Source organism: Sceloporus occidentalis, unplaced genomic scaffold (assembly GCF_023333645.1).
Source record: "Sceloporus occidentalis isolate IW3139 unplaced genomic scaffold, rSceOcc1.0.p SCAF_8, whole genome shotgun sequence".
In the NCBI taxonomy this organism is placed as follows: Eukaryota; Metazoa; Chordata; class Lepidosauria; order Squamata; family Phrynosomatidae; genus Sceloporus; species Sceloporus occidentalis.
In genome coordinates this window covers 50,013,221-50,030,824 of record NW_028316988.1, presented here as the reverse complement: position 1 = coordinate 50,030,824, position 17,604 = coordinate 50,013,221, and the positions used below count along the sequence as shown (strand labels likewise).

Below are 17,604 nucleotides of genomic sequence, written 5' to 3'. Positions count from 1 at the left end.
CCTAAATCACATGGTTAGTTTGAATGAGAGAGAGGGCAGGTTGCATGCAGGAAATCCCTGTCTATCTAGAGAGGGGGAAAGAGAATGCAAAAATCTTCCAACAAGTAAAATGCGGGATTACCTAGCAGACTGTATAGCAGTTCATTATCAAGGTGTAACACAGTAACAATAACTCAGTAACAAGATATAACTCAGTAAACCCATCTTTGGAAAGGGGAGTATTTTCTAAAGATTCCAGCAACTTCATTTTTATTAGAAAGTAGATTTTGGATGTTATTGTACTTCATATTTACTGTTATTCGTAGCATCTGGGGAACTCTTTGCCACAGATTCTTCCACAGAAGTGGAAGAATCCAGAGAATGCGACTCAGATATTAATGATAACCACTGTTGACCCCAGCTCCATGATAGTTTTAGTTCTAGCATCCGCAGATGCCAGTGACTCATCTTCAAAAATTTCCACAGAGTCCAATATTTCACCTTCTGCACTGTGACACATTGATGGCAACAAAATCTTCAAAAATATTGCCAGCAACACAGACTGTACAGTTCAGGGCCAGGGCAAACGTTGCCCTGAAGGTAAGGTAACTGTTCCCCAGGAAGCAATAACACAGAGACTCAATAAAGCAATACAGCAAAGCTGCCTATTGACCAATGCTGGTGCAACACCTAAGGATGCATACCCTGTTCAATATCTGTACAACCAATTCTCTGTCCATGGTCCTGATGCTTTATTTCCATTTTTTTGTTTTGTTTTGTTCTGTTTTGTTTTAGGCTTCTGCACTCTCTAATTAGTATTAGCATTCTCTTTCTAAATTTACTTGTTTCAGTGTGAAAGACATGAAGTGGAAATGACAAAAAAGTCATATACAGGTATACCTCACTTAACTTAAGTGGATGTGTTCCTGGGAATGACTTCTTTAGTACAAAAGGTAGACACAATTTGGAAAGAATCACAGAATCATCACAGAATCACAGAGTTGGAAGAGACCACAAGGGCCATCCAGTTCAACCCTCCGCCATTCAGGAACACACAATCAAAGCACCGCCAACAGATGACCACCCAGCCTCTGTTTAAAGACCTCCAAAGACGGAGACTCCACCATCCTCTGAGGGATTGTGTTCTGCTGTTGAACAGCTCTTACTGTCAGGAAGCTCTTACTGTCTTCGTAAAGTTGAGCTGGTATAGGAACAAATTCCTACACCCCAAAAAGCAAGAGCAATTCAAGATGCTTTAACAAACTTTTTAATCCAACACTAACAATATGCACAAGTAAAAGGAAACAATCTTTCCAGGTAGGCAGTGAATAACTACAGCGGTCCCTCCACATTGGCTGGAGCTAGGGGCAAAAAACCCTCGCAAATGTGGGGAAAAGAGAAATAAAAAACACTACTCATTTTACCTGAGAGAACACCTCTCTGGGAATCCCTAGGTCCTCCAATGCAACTCTATGGTCAACATCTGCCAGATGGTGATCATAAATTCATACTGGAGGACCTAGAAATGCCTAGAGAAGTGTTTTCTCTAGGAACTGCTAGGTTCTCCAGTACAACTCTATGGCCAACTTCCAGCAGAAGTTTGCACTGGAGGACCTAGACTAGATTCATAGAGAGAACATATTAATCAAAAACACAAAAAATCAAATCTGCAAAAGTCAAAACCACAGATGTGGAGGGATAACAATAAATATGAACATGTTGAACTTTCTAGAGACCACTTGAAGGCTTCTTCCAAAATGCATCCAGACCACTTATGATTTTGGTGTTCAGACCTATAAGATCTATGCTTCTTTAAGATGCTGAGGGCAGTTGGTGAGGTAGGCTTATCTGTCCCCCCCCCCCTCCTCCGTTTTGCTGTTTATGCATGTTCAGTAATCAATTCTGGAAATAGCTGTTGTTTATCTTAACTGCTGAAGGCAGACATGTATAGCTATGGTAATATAGGTTAGAGTAGACTCCTGCTCTTTCCCAGCTGTTGGAGTTTTTTTAATTGCATTGTTTACTGCTGTTATGTTGCTGCAACCCAACACCAAATGTCTGTGTTTCCCCAGCCCTTCTCTACCATCCTCCCACTTCCAACACTGCTTAAAAATGTCCAGCTAAACAGATGACAAGCAAAAAATGGGGGGGGGGGGGCACATGGGCATAAAAAGACTTTGTAAAAAGGACGTTCTTTGTCGAGGCTTTGTAACTGAAGTATGCCCATATGAGTTCCATAAAGCAAACAGCTGGGCAATATGGTTTTTTATTCACATTTATCTTCCTAGCAGAACAGCAGTCCACAATGTGAAAGATCTACTTGCAAGAATACACTCTTCCCTGTCATTGTTCCACAGTCTGGCCAGATTTCTCTAGAGTTACAGACGTTGCTACCACCAAGCCAGAATCTATTGTCAGCTTAGTTTAACAGCGGGTATGGGTCAGATGACATGAACAGATTTCTTCTCGGAAGGTCAAATTCCATATTGGATTGCAACAAACAATACAAGGCAGGCAGCAATTTTCTTTACCAGCGATTATATGATTGCAGTTAAACATCATGAATGAGGCTGGTAAACACCACCCTTTCCCTGTCTGAATGGAAGCTGCTCACATCATATGGCTCTTATTCTCATTGCTCATGTAATATATATCATGTAATATATATATATATATATATATATATATATATATAGTAAATGAAAGAGAAATTTTAGGCAAGGAAATAATCAGATCTTCTGAAAGACTAGAACAAACTGCACAGGACTCATTAGGCATTCAGTTATGTCTTCAGAGGCACACTGACTCAAGCAACTCAATGGAATCACAGAGCTAGGAAGGAGACCAAAATGTGGATTCCTTCTCTCCACCCAATTCTGTGCATGTAAAGGGAATTGTAATTCACACCGCAAAGTTTAATCAACTAATCAATTATAACAAGTTAAATTTAAAAACATTATGACTGACTTAGAACAAAGTATCTCCAGTTAACCAGGTGGCAGATATTGTTGATGCTGTTGTTCTATTATTCTGAAACAAAAATGTGTTTAGAAATAAAAATAGAGTCAAAGCCCAACTCTAGGTAGCAGCAACAAGGGCCTAGTCTGCCCTATAACTCATGATATGGCCAAAGTACAACAGTCTCAGAAACCATATTGGCTTCTAGAGAGAGTTAAGCCATGATTTGCTCTAGGAGCCATTTATTGATCCACAGTATCTGTAGCACCTGTCTCCAGCAGCAAGTTTAAATGAGTTGATTTTCTTCATATCAACTTTCTTCACTGTCCAGCTTTCAGGACCATACATAGAAACTGGAAATACAATGGCATGGACAATCCTAACTTTAGTATTAAATGATATACTTTTACATTTCAAATCTTATCTAGCTCTTTCACAGCTGCCCTTCCAAGTCCTAGTCTTCTTCCAATTTCTTGACTGTAGTCTCCATTCTGATTAACAACTGAGCCAAGGTATGGAAAATCTTGATCAACTACTAGTACTACTTATTTGTATACTTCTTTTCCCCCAGATTAAGACTCAAAGCATCTTACAATTATTTAAAAATATTATTAAAATATATTTTAATGCCTTCATCATCTACTTGAAAGTTATGCAACTCATCAGTGGTCATGATTTTTATTTTCTTTATGTTCAACTGTAAGCCTGTCTTTCCACCTTCTTTCTTGATTTTCTTCAGTAATTGTTCCCATTCTTTGCCATCTGCTAGTATGGGTTGGCCCCTCCTTATTCTTTTCCCCCACATTCCCACTCGTACCTCCGTTCTGGTAGTCAAGGTCTGCTGTCCCAGCCTAGGATCTCCACTGCCCCATCCTGGATTCGTCCCTTTTCACTTGCTGCCCCTCACTCCTGGAACCTCCTTACCCCACGAGCCGCATGGGTCATCACTTCTTTACCCAGTTTCAAAACTGAGTTGAAGACTATATTGTTCAGGAAACCGTTCCCAGGCATTGTGTCACTGGTGGGGTACAGACCGCCAGAAAGAGGCCCCAGGCAGGCACCTCTCTTTGCTGCGCAGCAGTGCCACAGCAACCAGATTGTGCGACGCTGCTGTGCAGCAAAAAAGGAGCAGTAAAAAGCAGTTCCTTTTTGCTGTGCAGCTGCGCCGCAGCAAACCTGCAAAGACAGCCTGAAGGCCTCGCAGCTGCACAGCACTGTTTGGACACTGCGCAGCTGCGACGTCATAGCTGTGCACGCCATGTGGGTGGTACTGTGCAACTGCGATGCCCTCGTTACGTGCGAGGGTTGCTGGGCATGTGGGCACTCCGCCCAACAGGCAACCCTCGCACATAACGAGGGCACCGCAAAGGCCCGTCTGTTGAGGGCCATTGTTTATCTGGTTGTTATCTGATATTTGATTTGATATTTGATCTTTTTAATTTGTTGTCTGCTTATTTTTATCTAATTCTATCTTGTATTATTATCTATTGTTTTATATGCATTTTGTAGAATGTATGCCATTGGCAGGTTTCATTTTTTATTGATTTTATTGTCTGTATGTACAGAGCTGTGTAAATCTACAGTGCTATATAAATGAAATATAATACAGTGCACCCGTGCATACGCGGGTGCGCCATACACGGACTTGAGCGTATGCGCTCAAGCCGCGGCACGCGCGCGGGGCGGAAGGGGCAGCGCATCCCATTCAATTGAATGGGCGCGCGCGCCTGTTGCGCCCCGCGCGCACGTGCGCCACCACGCACAAGCCCCATTGTTTACAATGGGACTCGAGCATAGGCGGAATTCGCCTTACGCGGAGAGATCCAGAACGGATCCCCCGCGTAAGGCGAGGACGGACTGTAATGATAATAATAATAATAATAGTATAGTGTCATCTGCATATTTTAATTGGTTTTCCTCAATCTTGGAATTACAAGCAAATATAAAAAGACTATGGCGGGATACAAACCGCCGCTTTGCGGCGGTCTCCCACCAGCGCCATTTGTTCCGCGCAGGAGCTGCAGCAGCCAAACCGCGCGGCTCCCGCGCGGAGCAAAAAAGAAGCTCCATTTCAGAGCTTCTTTCCCTCAGCACACTGATGACATCGCGAGGCGCCGCTGGCGCATTCGCGACGTCATAGGCGCCACGACACATCTGGACGCTATGCGTCCAGTATGTAAAGATGGCGGCGCCCATGTGGAAGGGGCGCCGCCATCTTGTACGTATTCTATACGTACTAGGGTTAGGGGGGTGCGGAAGCACCGCCCCTTCCTAACCCTAGTACGTATAGAATACGTACTATATGGCGGTTTGTATCCCGTCTATGTGAGTTTTGCATTTGTTTCAGATAGCCATAGATAATCAGTTTATATCAGATTAATATGTGCTTGAATTGACTGTAATGGTAATCTACACTAGGCACCAAGAATGTAAGAGCAGGACTTGGCAGATGCCTCTGATTAGTTAAGGAATGTTAAGGCACCCTCTTACAAAAGTGGTCATTCCCCTTGATGTTAGGATATTGTGATAAAGGGCCTGTACAGACAGGCCAAGATAAAGCTGCTTCAGGTCACTTTGGAGGTATGCTGTTTAAATGAAACATGCTTCTTAAAAGGCCAGAAAATGCACCAATGCTGTGCTTCAGTCCTTAGGACTGGAGTGTGGCTTTGGCGCAGCTTCTGGCCTCTTAGGATGCGTGCATCATTTAAACAGCATACCTCCAAAGTGACCCGAAGCAGCTTTATTTTGGTCTGTCTGTACGGGCCAATAGTTCTGAAAACGTAATGGTTTAGAAAACAAAAATGATATTGTTCTTTTCACAGCATTGCTGGTAACAGGTATAATAATATACTGTAATGACATGATGGAATCTATACTTATCCAGAAACTGAGGAAACAGAAATATCAAAGCTCAGAAATTCAGGGGAACTAGTAGGAAGTAATGTTTTAGTATTATGTATGTGTAATTGTAGTTTGGTGTTTTTTAATAGGGTGTTTAGTTTTTCTGTTTATTTTGTCGTATGATGGTTGCTTGTGATAATGTTTTATGGATATATATGTTTATTGTTTCTCTTGTTATTATTTTGGAATTGTTTTCTTTATAAAAATTGTGTGTGTGTGTGTGTGAGTGTGTGTGTGGTCATACCAAGTCTAAATTGCTGATATTCAAAGTATTCATTTGGTTACATTTTTAAGTCAGCCACTCTGATTCACATTTTCTGGACTAATACACAGACCGGAACACATTAATCCTTCAGTTTTCATGCTCCTCTGATTTTTTTTTTCATATAGCTCTTAACTGAAAGAAACTAACAAACAATACATAAAATATGTTAAGTTGCAATGCATACAAAGCATGTGCATTAGTATAAAATGACCACAAAAAACACAGATAATTAGGAAACATGTTGCATGTGTATTATGCGGGGAGGAAATGTTCACACATTTTTTAAAAATCTGCAGATCAATGCAAAACAGGACAGAAGTGAACCACAATCTGAAAGACCATTTCAATACACCACAACCAACATTAACAAGTAATTAGCTCCGGATGAGGTTCCATTAACAACAGCAGCAAAAATAACAACATGCAACGAGAGCCGTGATTGTCCCAAACCAGAATGAGTTTTTAAGAGCTAAGGGTGCAATCCAGTATAGTTCAGCTCCGCAAATGGATAAATTTATTCTTTATTTAAAATATTTGTGAATCACTTTTCTACCCACCATAGCTCCTAAAGCAACGTGCAATAAAATAAATAAAATATTGCTGTAAAACAATTAAAAACAGATTTTAAAATCCATGGTTTTACTGAATATAATTTATTTTTGTATTGGTAAGTTAATGTACAATGGGGCCTTTGTACCTACTGGGGTTTGGTACCCTGTGGATACCAAAATCTGTGGACGCTCAAGTCCCATTAAATACAATGGATATAGAATGGTTTTCCATATATAAAATGGCAAAATCAAGGTTTGCTTTTCAGAATGTATATACATATATTGAATATTTTCAAGCCATGGATATAGAAAATTGGCTGTATTTTTGGCCACACCTAAAATCTAAAAGCAACAAAGCCAGACTGATTTTCCTTGGGAGAAGGTGACTTAGGGGCAATCTTGACTCAGTCTTGGAGTTTATCATGTCACTTCCCCACCACCCTTACAGCATACCATACTTCATAGGTTATTGGGGAGAGACAGAAAACATTAGCCTTCCAGATATTCTCACCTACCTTTCCCAACAGGTCAAGGCATTATAGCCTTCTTGGTGGCTGCTGCCACACTTTGGAACTCCCTTCTGCAGGAAGCTAGGCTGGCCCTATCCCTGGTTGCCTTTCGAAGGCAAACTAAGGCATTCTTATTTAAGCAAGCATTCCACACATAATCATACTAGGGTGGCTTTTATGAAGCATGAGTGCTTTAGTTATCTCTTGAATTTTTGTATACCTTTTATATAATTTTTTAATGTTTTTAGGTGATTTTCATTGTTTGAATTTTATTGTGGTGTTCTTAACGTGCTTTTTTGTCTGTGAGCCGCCTTGGGTCCCTTCTGGGAGAAAGGCAGCATACAAATTAAGTAAGTAAATAAATACATAAACAAATAATGGACTGTGAAACTGTTGTCCAGAAGTCAAAGGCTTTCATGACCAGCATCCATAGTTTTTTGTGGGTTTTTCAGGCTATGTGGCCATGTTCTAGAAGAGTTTCTTCCTGATGTTTCACCAGAATCTGTGGCTGGCATCTTAAAGATGCCAGCCACAGATGCTGGCGAAACGTCAGGAAGAAACTCTTCTAGAACATGGCCACATAGCCCGAAAAACCCACAAAAAACTAGGTTGTCCAAAAATCTGGAGAACCCACAGTCCCCAAAATGGGACAAAAATAAATACATCAAAATATTATAAAGATATTCTGGGAGCATGAGCATGAGCATGACTGTTTTCTCTCTCTTCATAATAGCACACCTACAACTTCTCAGATCCAATCACTTTATTTTCCTGCAGGCTGCCCTGTGTATATAAGTGTGTGTGACAGATAGATAGCTAGATAAACAGACAGAAAGAAAGACAGATAGCTGTCTCCATTCCAGAATTAAGCTGATAGCAGGACTACACCTCAAAATCATGCATGAAAAAAACCTCCCCAATTTGGTAGTGTCAACAAAAGCCGGAAACAAGGGTGAACTGACTGTTAATAAGCCCCAGGAACTGGACTTTATTTAAAAGGTAAAAATTAATGTATTTAAGCAAATCAGAATGTATGTGATGTTAAAAGGTAAAAGGCAGAGAAAGCCCCTAAACACACTACCAGCTAACCTGATATTCCTTGGCCACATGGATCATTAACTTGCTTGGTTGCATAAAACAGGTCTTTGCTCACCCCATCAGGCAGCTAGAAAATGAGATTTTTCAGGCCTTAAAAACACAAAATTGCTCTGCTTAAGCAGAACCGTTTTTTTCAAATGCTGCCAGTTTCCTTCACACTTGCTAACATACATTTGGCACCTTCCAGGCATTGCTGGACTGCAACTTCCATCAGCCCTGGCCACTGCTCATGTTGTATACAGCAGATGGGCATGAAAGTCTAATAACATCTGGAACGCCACATATACCTACCAATACTTGAGCTTTTTGAGACTCTTTGTTTTCGCAGAACCAGTTGCTGTCAGTTACTGAACCAGTTAAGCCAGTCTTCACTGGCCACTAAAAGCAAATCAGAACCAAGGACTAATCTTTAATGGTTCAATTCCCTCCCCTTGCCTAGGTGGGATTTGCCACAGCACTGTAGTGAGGATAAAAGAATTAGAACATGTTTTTGTCCACTGCAAAGTGCTACGGAAATGTTCATAATTATTATCAACACATTCTCTGGGGACCAAATTCATTTCCTCGTTTCTGCTTGGATGAAAGCAGGCCACAGACAGATTTATTTTAATAACAGGGGCAGGAGAAGAAAACGGTAGATGGGAATGAATTGCAACCCAAATGTTATTTTTCTTTGCCATTCAAACTTTTTTGAAAGAAGAGGGACAGAAGAATACAGAAAGCAGCAGTTACCAGTACCACCTTATGAGTTCTTTTTTCCCCCTTACATAGCAGAGATTTTTTTTTCCATCCACATAAATCATTTTATTCTCATGCACTGAAACAGAATAAACTCTATGAATTTATAAGTTGTCAGGGTAACCGGGTTCTGCCTAACTCTATGCCTCCTCCTGATATGAATGAAGCATGGCTCATGGGGGGGGGGGGGGTGTTAAAATCCCCTAAAAGCCCAAAGCAGTGGGATGTTAATAGGATGCAAATACTGTTTTTCCCCAAATCAAATGAAGAAATTTTGCATACAACAACCAAGCAGAATGTAATAGTTAGGTGGGGAGAGTTAAATAATATAAATTTGGTTAAAATGGGGCACTTCTCCTCCCTCATCTGCTCCCTATTCTCTCCCCCCCCCACCAAAAAAAACCCCACATCTGACGTACCTTTTTATTAAATGGGCTCTGCTGTTGACATAGTTGGAATCAAATGAGTAGTTTTCAGTCTGAAAAGAATAGGAGAAAATAGTGCGGTTATATGCATGATTCATCAGCACTTCAGAATATCCAGAAATATGTTAGTGGCTGTCTTATAGGTCAGTATGCCTTGACCTCTAGTTTGTTAACTTCTGTCCACCCATGTCAGGACAATAGCACACACAGAACACCTTTTTAAAAAATAATACCAAGGATTCAAGAGGTTCAAGAGGTGTAGTGGTTTGCTGTAAGTCAGTCTGCAAAGCTTTACACATGAGAACAAAGTCTATTCATCATAAAACATACATAATTTACTGAATTAGCAGCTTCATTTAGGTAGCTTTGAAAGAGAATCCACGGCTACTAGTAGGGATGTACAGATCTGATTCAGGTCACTTTCTATATCTGATCCATGACAGTTTAACATGAATCCAAATCTATACCATACATTTTCTGTATAGTTCTGCAAATTTTATTAAAATATATATGCAAAAACACACTTATTTTTGCATGCAACTGTGCCCAATTTACAAATTTTGTTTGCATTTTTGTATGCCTCCTTTGAAAATACATTTTGGATGCATCATTCCATAATATATGCTGTTTGCTAGTGCTCTCTCTATCCCTCTCCCTTTATCTCTCTCTTAGAAGCTTATCGCACACATTATTTTCCCCGTTATGGGAATAGGAAGGGGACTCTCAGGGCCGCATGAGAACGGGGGGGGGGGGGGGAGGGAGGACAGATTTTATTGCACAGCAAATTGTCCTCAAAATGGCCCCGCCAAGCCATCCCCATTCAGTGCTGAGGGGCGCCATGTTGCTCAGTCAGAAAACTTCCGACCTGAACATTTAACGCTCCTCAGCACTGAATGGGGACAGCTTGGCGACACGGAACGGAACAGGACCATTTTGAGGACAATTTGCTGTGCAATAAAATCCATTTTTCCCAGTCGCACACGGCCCCAAGAGTCCCCTTCCTGTTCTCATAACGGGGGAAATAATGTGTGCGATAAGCTTCTTAGAAACAATCTATACGCCATCTTGTACCAGGTAGCTGCACTGCAAAACACAGAGGAACACACAGAGGATGTGTCTGAGGAGGTCAGTTCTCAAACACAGGACACTGACATTTGGAGGAATGTGGCACATAGAAATAAAGGGACCAGGGATTGTTCTGTGGGTTTGGAACTACAGAATCAATTCAGAGCGCTCTCTCTCTTATCAGGAGTGATGAAGAACAGCAACAAGAAGCTTTCTGACTGAGCAAAATGGCGCCCCTCAACACTGAATGGGGATGGCTTGGGGCCACGAAATGGAACAGGGCCATTTTGAGGACAATTATGCTGTCTTGGAGTCTTCTTCTTCTGACGTTTTTAAATGGAAGCTGGATGGCCATCTGTCAGGAGTGCTGTGCCTTCCTGAATGGCATGGGGTTGGATTAGATGGCCCTATATATATATATATATATATATATATATGAATTAATATCCCATCCCTCCCTCAAAAATTGCTCAGGCTGATGTATGGTGTTTCCCTCCCCATACATGTTTTAGTCAGACACAACAGCCTTGTAAGCCATGCCAGGATGAGAAATGATAATTTCCCTGATATCATCCAGTCATTTTCAATGCAAGATAGGGATTTTAACTTGAGTCACTCCAGGTCTGACACTCTAATCCAGGGGTAGGCAACCCTTTTGAGCCGGGGGCCGGGTTGCTGTCCCTCAGACAACTGGGGGGCCGAAGCCAAAAATAAATAATTAAATTTTTTTTTAAAAAGAATTAAATAAATAAATAAACCGGGACAAATGTAGGACAAAATTTTAAAATGGAGGGCACGGGAAAAAATTGCTGATTTTTAAAAAAATGTTAAGATAAATGCATGTTTCTGAGGCTTCTATAGACAATTGCCCCACCATGCCCCTCGTGCGAGACGCCAAAAGCCCCAGGGGCAATTGGCAGCAGGACCGGGCTGGGGCCGGTCCCAAGGCCTTGCCGGGCCGCATCCGGCCCGCGGGCCGCAGGTTGCCTACCCCTGCTCTAATCACTGTATACAAGGATAGGCAATCTGGTAGCCTCCCAATATTTTCTTCTACAACAGTCATTAGACCAAGACAGTGTGGTCCTTGATCAGGGGTTATGGGAACTGTAACCTAAAACAGTGGTTCTGAAACTCTGGTCCTCCAGTTGTTTTCAACTTCAGCTCCTATTTAGCTAATATGGCCAATGCTCAGTAACTCTAGCAGATGAAGTCACAAACATCTGAAGGGCCAGAGTTTGAGAGCCATTGCTCCAAAACATCTGGAGAACACCAGCTTGCCTGGTGCCATGCACCAGGACTGGACCTAATAGGTTCCATACGCTACCCACATATCACTGCCATATTTTGCAGTGATTTTTTAAATAAAAGCCTCCTTTTTGAAATATTTGCTCTCCTTGTACAATTTGTTTTAAAGAAGTGTTCTCTTCTACCAGAGGCACAGCAGGAAATTTGGTAGCAGGCACTGCAAAAATGGCAAGGTGATGCCCAGTGTACTATACTGGCTCTCAACTTCAAAGTACCACATTTTACTTCTGATGTAGCAAAATGACATGTCTTCAACCTCCTGAGCTTCAGCCTATGCTTCCCAAGAAAGAATTCTTGTATGTGTTCTTCAAATTCTATAAACCTCTGAGTGTGTGTGTGTGTGTGTGTGTGTGTGTGTGTGTGTGTTAAAAGACATTCAAAATCTCCTGGCCTTGCTGATCATTCTATAAACATTTGGCAGAAATGACTGGCTGGTGACCACTGAACAGTTTGCACCGAAAATACAATGTGATCACACTCTGTTGCAAAAACTAATTGCTTTTTAATTCCCCGACGGGCCTGGTTTGCATGTGCCAATTTGACTAAAAGTTCAATAGGTGTTTTCTTATTAGCGTATAATTAGCATGCTAAAATATTTACCACATAGATATGTAAATGACAACCAAGGTAAATCCCAAGGTATAGGAGAGGGGGAAAATAAATAAATAGCAGCTGAGTAATGCAGAGGTTACCCCCCCTCCCCAAAAAAAGAAACATTTTATTTGGTAGTAAACGCTTATGTGAAAAGAGGTCATCTGGGTTTTCTTACTAATTCAATGGCAAACTAGAAAATGCATTTCTGAAACCTGAAGGCTGTAGGTTGGGTTGAAGAAGACAGATCAGTGCTCATGAGACACAGAGGGTTTCCAGCAGCTATGACAAATTTAAACTGGGCTGCTATCTCCACATTTCTTCTTTTTATGGTCAGAGCTGTGCACTTCTAATGACTTTGTAACAGGCTGGAATCAATGAGAGGCATGTTTCCTGGCATTTGCACAGGAATGAAGAAAAACTCTACATCCCTTGCCCAGCTTGACCTGCAGCTGTTAAAGGTAAAAAGGTTCTGACCTTTTAAAACACGGTTGGGAACTTACAGTTCACAGGCTGCACTTGTCTCTCCCCTCCACCAGTTTTTAGCCCAGCACCAGTATCCCAGCACCAAATCTACTACAACAGAGATGAAAAATCTGCCACTTTTCCTTTAAGACAAGATATACACGTCCTAAATGCCTATTTTATGAGTAGAATGGCAGAAGTGTCCCAGAATCACCATTCTACCCATATGCAAGGTATGCAAAGACCATCCATCTTGTCTAAAGAAAAACTGCACTTTCCATCATAGTGACAACAGATGGGGCTGCAGTGGTGACAGATGGGGCCGCTCTGCTCTAGGGCAACAAGAACCTAGCATTAAGCCATGGCAGTTAAAGCAGTGTCAAACCAGATTATTTCTGCAGTGTGGCAGCCTGGGCCTCTCTTGGATAAGAATTCCATTGCCTGGGAGCAGCCACCAAGAAGGCTCTCTCTCCCATGTTTTCACCCATTCTACCTGTAGTGGCGGTGGAAATGAGAGAAAGCCTTCCCCTGAAGAACTTCAAACTCAGGTAGGTTTATTTAGGGAGACATAGGGTTTCAGATAGCCTGGACCTAAACCATATGGGGCTTTATAGGTCATAACCAACACTTTGAAATCTGCCAAGAAAGTAGCCAGGGAAGCTCTGTCAGCAGGGGAGTTCTGTGCCATAGTAGTTAAAATGATTGACTAGATTCTAGAGATCTGGGTTCAACTTCCCACTGGGCCATGACTTTTACTGGGTGACCTTTGCAGGGTTATTGTAATGATTAAAATGGAGAAGAGAGCCATGCCCTACACAGGAGGGGAGATCCACCCTGCTTTATAGGAAGGCTTGCCCTGCCCTATCCACATTTGCACAATATGCTTATTTACATCTCTATCATGTCGTCTTTGCTTGATTTAAGCCCCAAGTATTATATAGTTCCCTAACCCTAGAGTTGTTCCAGTCCATTCTGGAAGCCATTTGGAATTTTTTAAAAAAGTCAATATCCTTATTGAGAAGTAACTGTTGTACACAGTACACTACGTGTGGTCATATAAATTTGCATAACTGCATAATATTTGCAGTTTTATTTTTAATCTCCTTCAAACCAGCCTCTACATGGAATTTCGCTTTTTTTTTCCACAGCAGTAGCACACTGGGTTAACATTTTCCTCAAGCTATCCACCAAAATCCCTTTATTGGTTTGTCACGCTAAAGCTCAGACCCTATTTACATGTACGAGCAGTTAGAACTCTTTTATCCCAATGTGCATCACTTTATACTTGCTAATACTGCACATTTGTCATTTTAATGGCCATTCTCCAGTTTGGGGAGATAAGAGTCCCTTTCTTTCAATGTTTCCTTAAATTTCCCAGCGGAAAAACTGATTGAAAATCCATTTGAAATGATTCTATATTTTGCCTCCTGCCCGCCCTCCCAACTTTCTCATAATGGTATGCAATGCTGTAGAGCAGTGATTCTCAAACTCTGGTCCTCCAAGCGTTTTGGACAGTTCCCAGAAGCCTCAGCCAGCTTCTGGGACTCTGGGAGCTGAAGTCCAAAACACCTGGAAAGTCAGAGTTTGGGAATCACTGGCATAGGGGTAAACAGTGAAGTACAGGTCCTCATCATAACAGTTCCCATTGTCATATCGCCAAGGAAAGTTCAAAAACCAAGTCAGCTATGCCAGTCTATGCCAGAAAACCAATTCTAGCAGTTGTGAAGCTAATGGGTCTCAGTTGCTCATTCAAGATCAAATCACCCTGAAAATGTTCACATCTCAACAGAGATAGCTCCCAACAATATTATTGCTGGAAAAATCCATGTTTCCTTTCCACTTCATCAATGTCAGCATTCTTTCTATGCTCAGAGGGAACAAGGAAGCCTGGGCTACTGGCAGATTATATCATTGCCCCTGCAAATCCATATGTCTTAGTGCTCCAGCTAGAAGCCCTGGTTCAACTGTACCCCCCTTTAGCAGGATGGGCCAAAGAAAGACATCATTATGCTCCACGCAACAAATGAAACCTTCACAACACTGGAAGCCTGAAAAATCTGGAGACTGAATATATCAACAAGATTTTAAGATTTCAAGATGCTTTCTGTTGTAGTACCAATGCAATCTTCCTCTCCCCTCTGGCAAAAGGGAAGTATGACTTCATTTCCCATGTCATGAGCCGCTCTCACCCTTCAGCAGTCACCACAATCACATGTTCACACTTTTTTGTTGTTGAATATTGTATATTTTTGTTGTTGTGTGCCTTCAAGTCATTTCTGACTTATAGCAACCCTAAGGTGAAGCCATCATGGGGTTTTCTTGGCAGGTTTCTTCAGGGGGGTGCCACTGCTACCTCTGAGGCTGAGAGAGTGTGACTTGCCCAAGGTCACCCAGTGACCTTACATGGCCAAGCCGGGATTTGAACCCTGGTCTCCACTCATAGGCCAATGCCCAAACTGCCATCTTTACTCCTTTCAAAACCCCATTGTTTCTGCTTCTTCTAACAGCAGGTATGAAATGCAAAAGAACAGGAAAGAGAACAGCTTTAGTGTCACAGTCTATTAGGCTGTGGAAATGGTTCCCAAGGGAAAGCAACAGGCATTCTGCTTTGCCTGGCTTGTTCCAAATAGAGCTGGACAAAGCACTAAGGAATATCCAGCAAGGAACAGGGTGTGTTGGCTAAGGAGATTTGACAGCTGTCCTGCCTTGGAAACTGCAGTTCTATTAGTAATAAGATCTCTTCAGAAGAAAGAAAGAAAGAAAGAAAGAAAGAAAGAAAGAAAGAAAGAAAGTCCCAGTTCTCAAATTCTGGTAGAAAGACAGCCACAACCCTTTATTTTCCACCTAATATATAACCTCTTAGGAACATTTCTTTTCTCAACTGATTATGCTGCTATCAAGTTACAAAGTCTTCACAAACATTTAAACTGCTCCTGGTGAAAGTATCAACAACATAACATGGATAAATAATTCAATTTACAGAAAGGAAAGGTCTGGATAGGAGAAAGAATTTCATTAACTGCCTGAAGATGGCAGGGACAGAAAAGCAGCACTGGAGTGACAAAAAAAAAGTGAGGCAAAGAAAGGGGAATATAATTCAAGGAGTTAAGTGGGAAATAGATCTGAGCAAAAAACTGCCCAGAGTTTAGAGATAAGTGAGGTTATTGCCCCTGTCAAGACCCAGGAAAAGTCCAGTTGGGCCCGTTACAGACAGGCCTAAAGTATGCGCTCCTCACGTACTAGAGTTAGAAAGGAGTGTCCTTTCTGGATGCTCCCAACCCTAGCACGTGCGGAGCGTGCACAAAATGGCGGTGGCCATTCCACATGGCCGCCGCCATTACGACATCACGACCGCGCCACCTCCAAACATGGCTGCGCTGAGCGACACAGTGGAGAAAGGGGCCAAGCGGCCCCTTTCTCCTCCTCCCCGCCGTCACCGGGTGTCCCTGGGGCTTGAAGCCCCAAGGACACCCCTTTCCAGGCCGCGGGAAAGCAGCCCTTTGCCGCTTCCCCACGGCCTGGAAAGTGGCGGATTGGGGCCTCGGAGGCTGCCGGTCTGGCAGCTGAGGCCCCAATACAGTGGGGAAAGGGGCGGGTGCAGGCCGCCCCAAACGGGTGGTCTGTAACTCGCCTAGGTGGATCAAGGAGGAAGACTGCAAAGTGAGACCTTATTAATGTGAGTGGGGTGGGGCAGATTGACAGGTTGCATACCTGCAACTGTAGTTCTTTGAGTAGTCATCCATGAACTCACACAATTCAGATTTGAAACTAGATTAAGTGGTATCGACGTAACACTTCCCGAAATGGGAGGTTTCAGCCATATGCCTTCCTTATGAACTGGCTCAAAAAGAACCACTTGTTCAAAGCCATGCCTACTGCCTTCCTGGGTGGTATACCACTAGAAGATGTTTGCAGGGCTGCTGTGTGTCCACAACCATTGACCTTTATATCACATTACAGACTGGTTGCTCATTCAGAACCAGTGCAACCTTTGGGAAGGCAGGCTTTATTTTCCAGTCTGAAGTAAAGTTAGTATCTTGCTTGCTCCCTGGGTGAGGGCACTATCGTTTTCATGTTTAATAAGCATGAGACAGAGCTGATGGTAGGAGGAGGAACTACCAAAAGGCTTATATCACTATTCTAGAAGGTTCCAAAGATGCTCTGTCCGGGTGCAGATTACCCAACTGTCTGAGTCACAGAGATCAGAAAGAGTAGGTCTGTAATACCTAAGCCCCATCTCATGACCAGTGGTTATTTTATACGGATTAAACTAGCCAAACACACATACACACAATTTCAGCAACTAGACAAGGCATTGCCCAAATATATACAAGCCTAACTTTCCAACCTTAAGGTTTCAGGCCCTTTTTAAAGAGTAATACAATGGTCCCTCCACATTCAATGGGTTAGGGGTGAAAGACCCCTGTGAATATGAAAAAAACTACAAATAAAAAAGCACTATTATTTTTACTTCCTCTCTAGGAATCTCTCTAGGAATCTCCAGGTCCTCTAGTGCAACACTATGGTCTACATCTGCCAGGCGTTGATCACAGAACCATACAGGAGGACCTACAAGTGCCTAGAGAAGTGTTTTCTCTAGGAGTTTCTAGGTTTTTCAGCACAAATCTATGGTCAACCTCTGACAGATTCCTAGAGAGAACATATTAATCAAAACCGTGAATAATCCACAAAAAATCAAAGCTGCAAATGTGGAGGGCCAACTGCAGATTCATGGAATTCTGTACTGCATGTTG

At 42.2% G+C, this 17,604-nt stretch overlaps 1 protein-coding gene across 2 annotated transcripts in view; it reads right to left on the bottom strand.

Moving 5' to 3' along the window:
- PCDH19 (protocadherin 19) overlaps positions 1-17,604 on the bottom strand; it is a 161,972-nt gene that overhangs the window by 68,686 nt on the left and 75,682 nt on the right. For both annotated transcript variants that reach the window (XM_089536693.1, XM_089536695.1), the window contains exon 3: positions 9,419-9,477. In XM_089536693.1, coding sequence (XP_089392819.1) covers positions 9,419-9,477 — 59 coding nt within the window. The remainder of the gene's footprint in view (positions 1-9,418; positions 9,478-17,604) is intronic.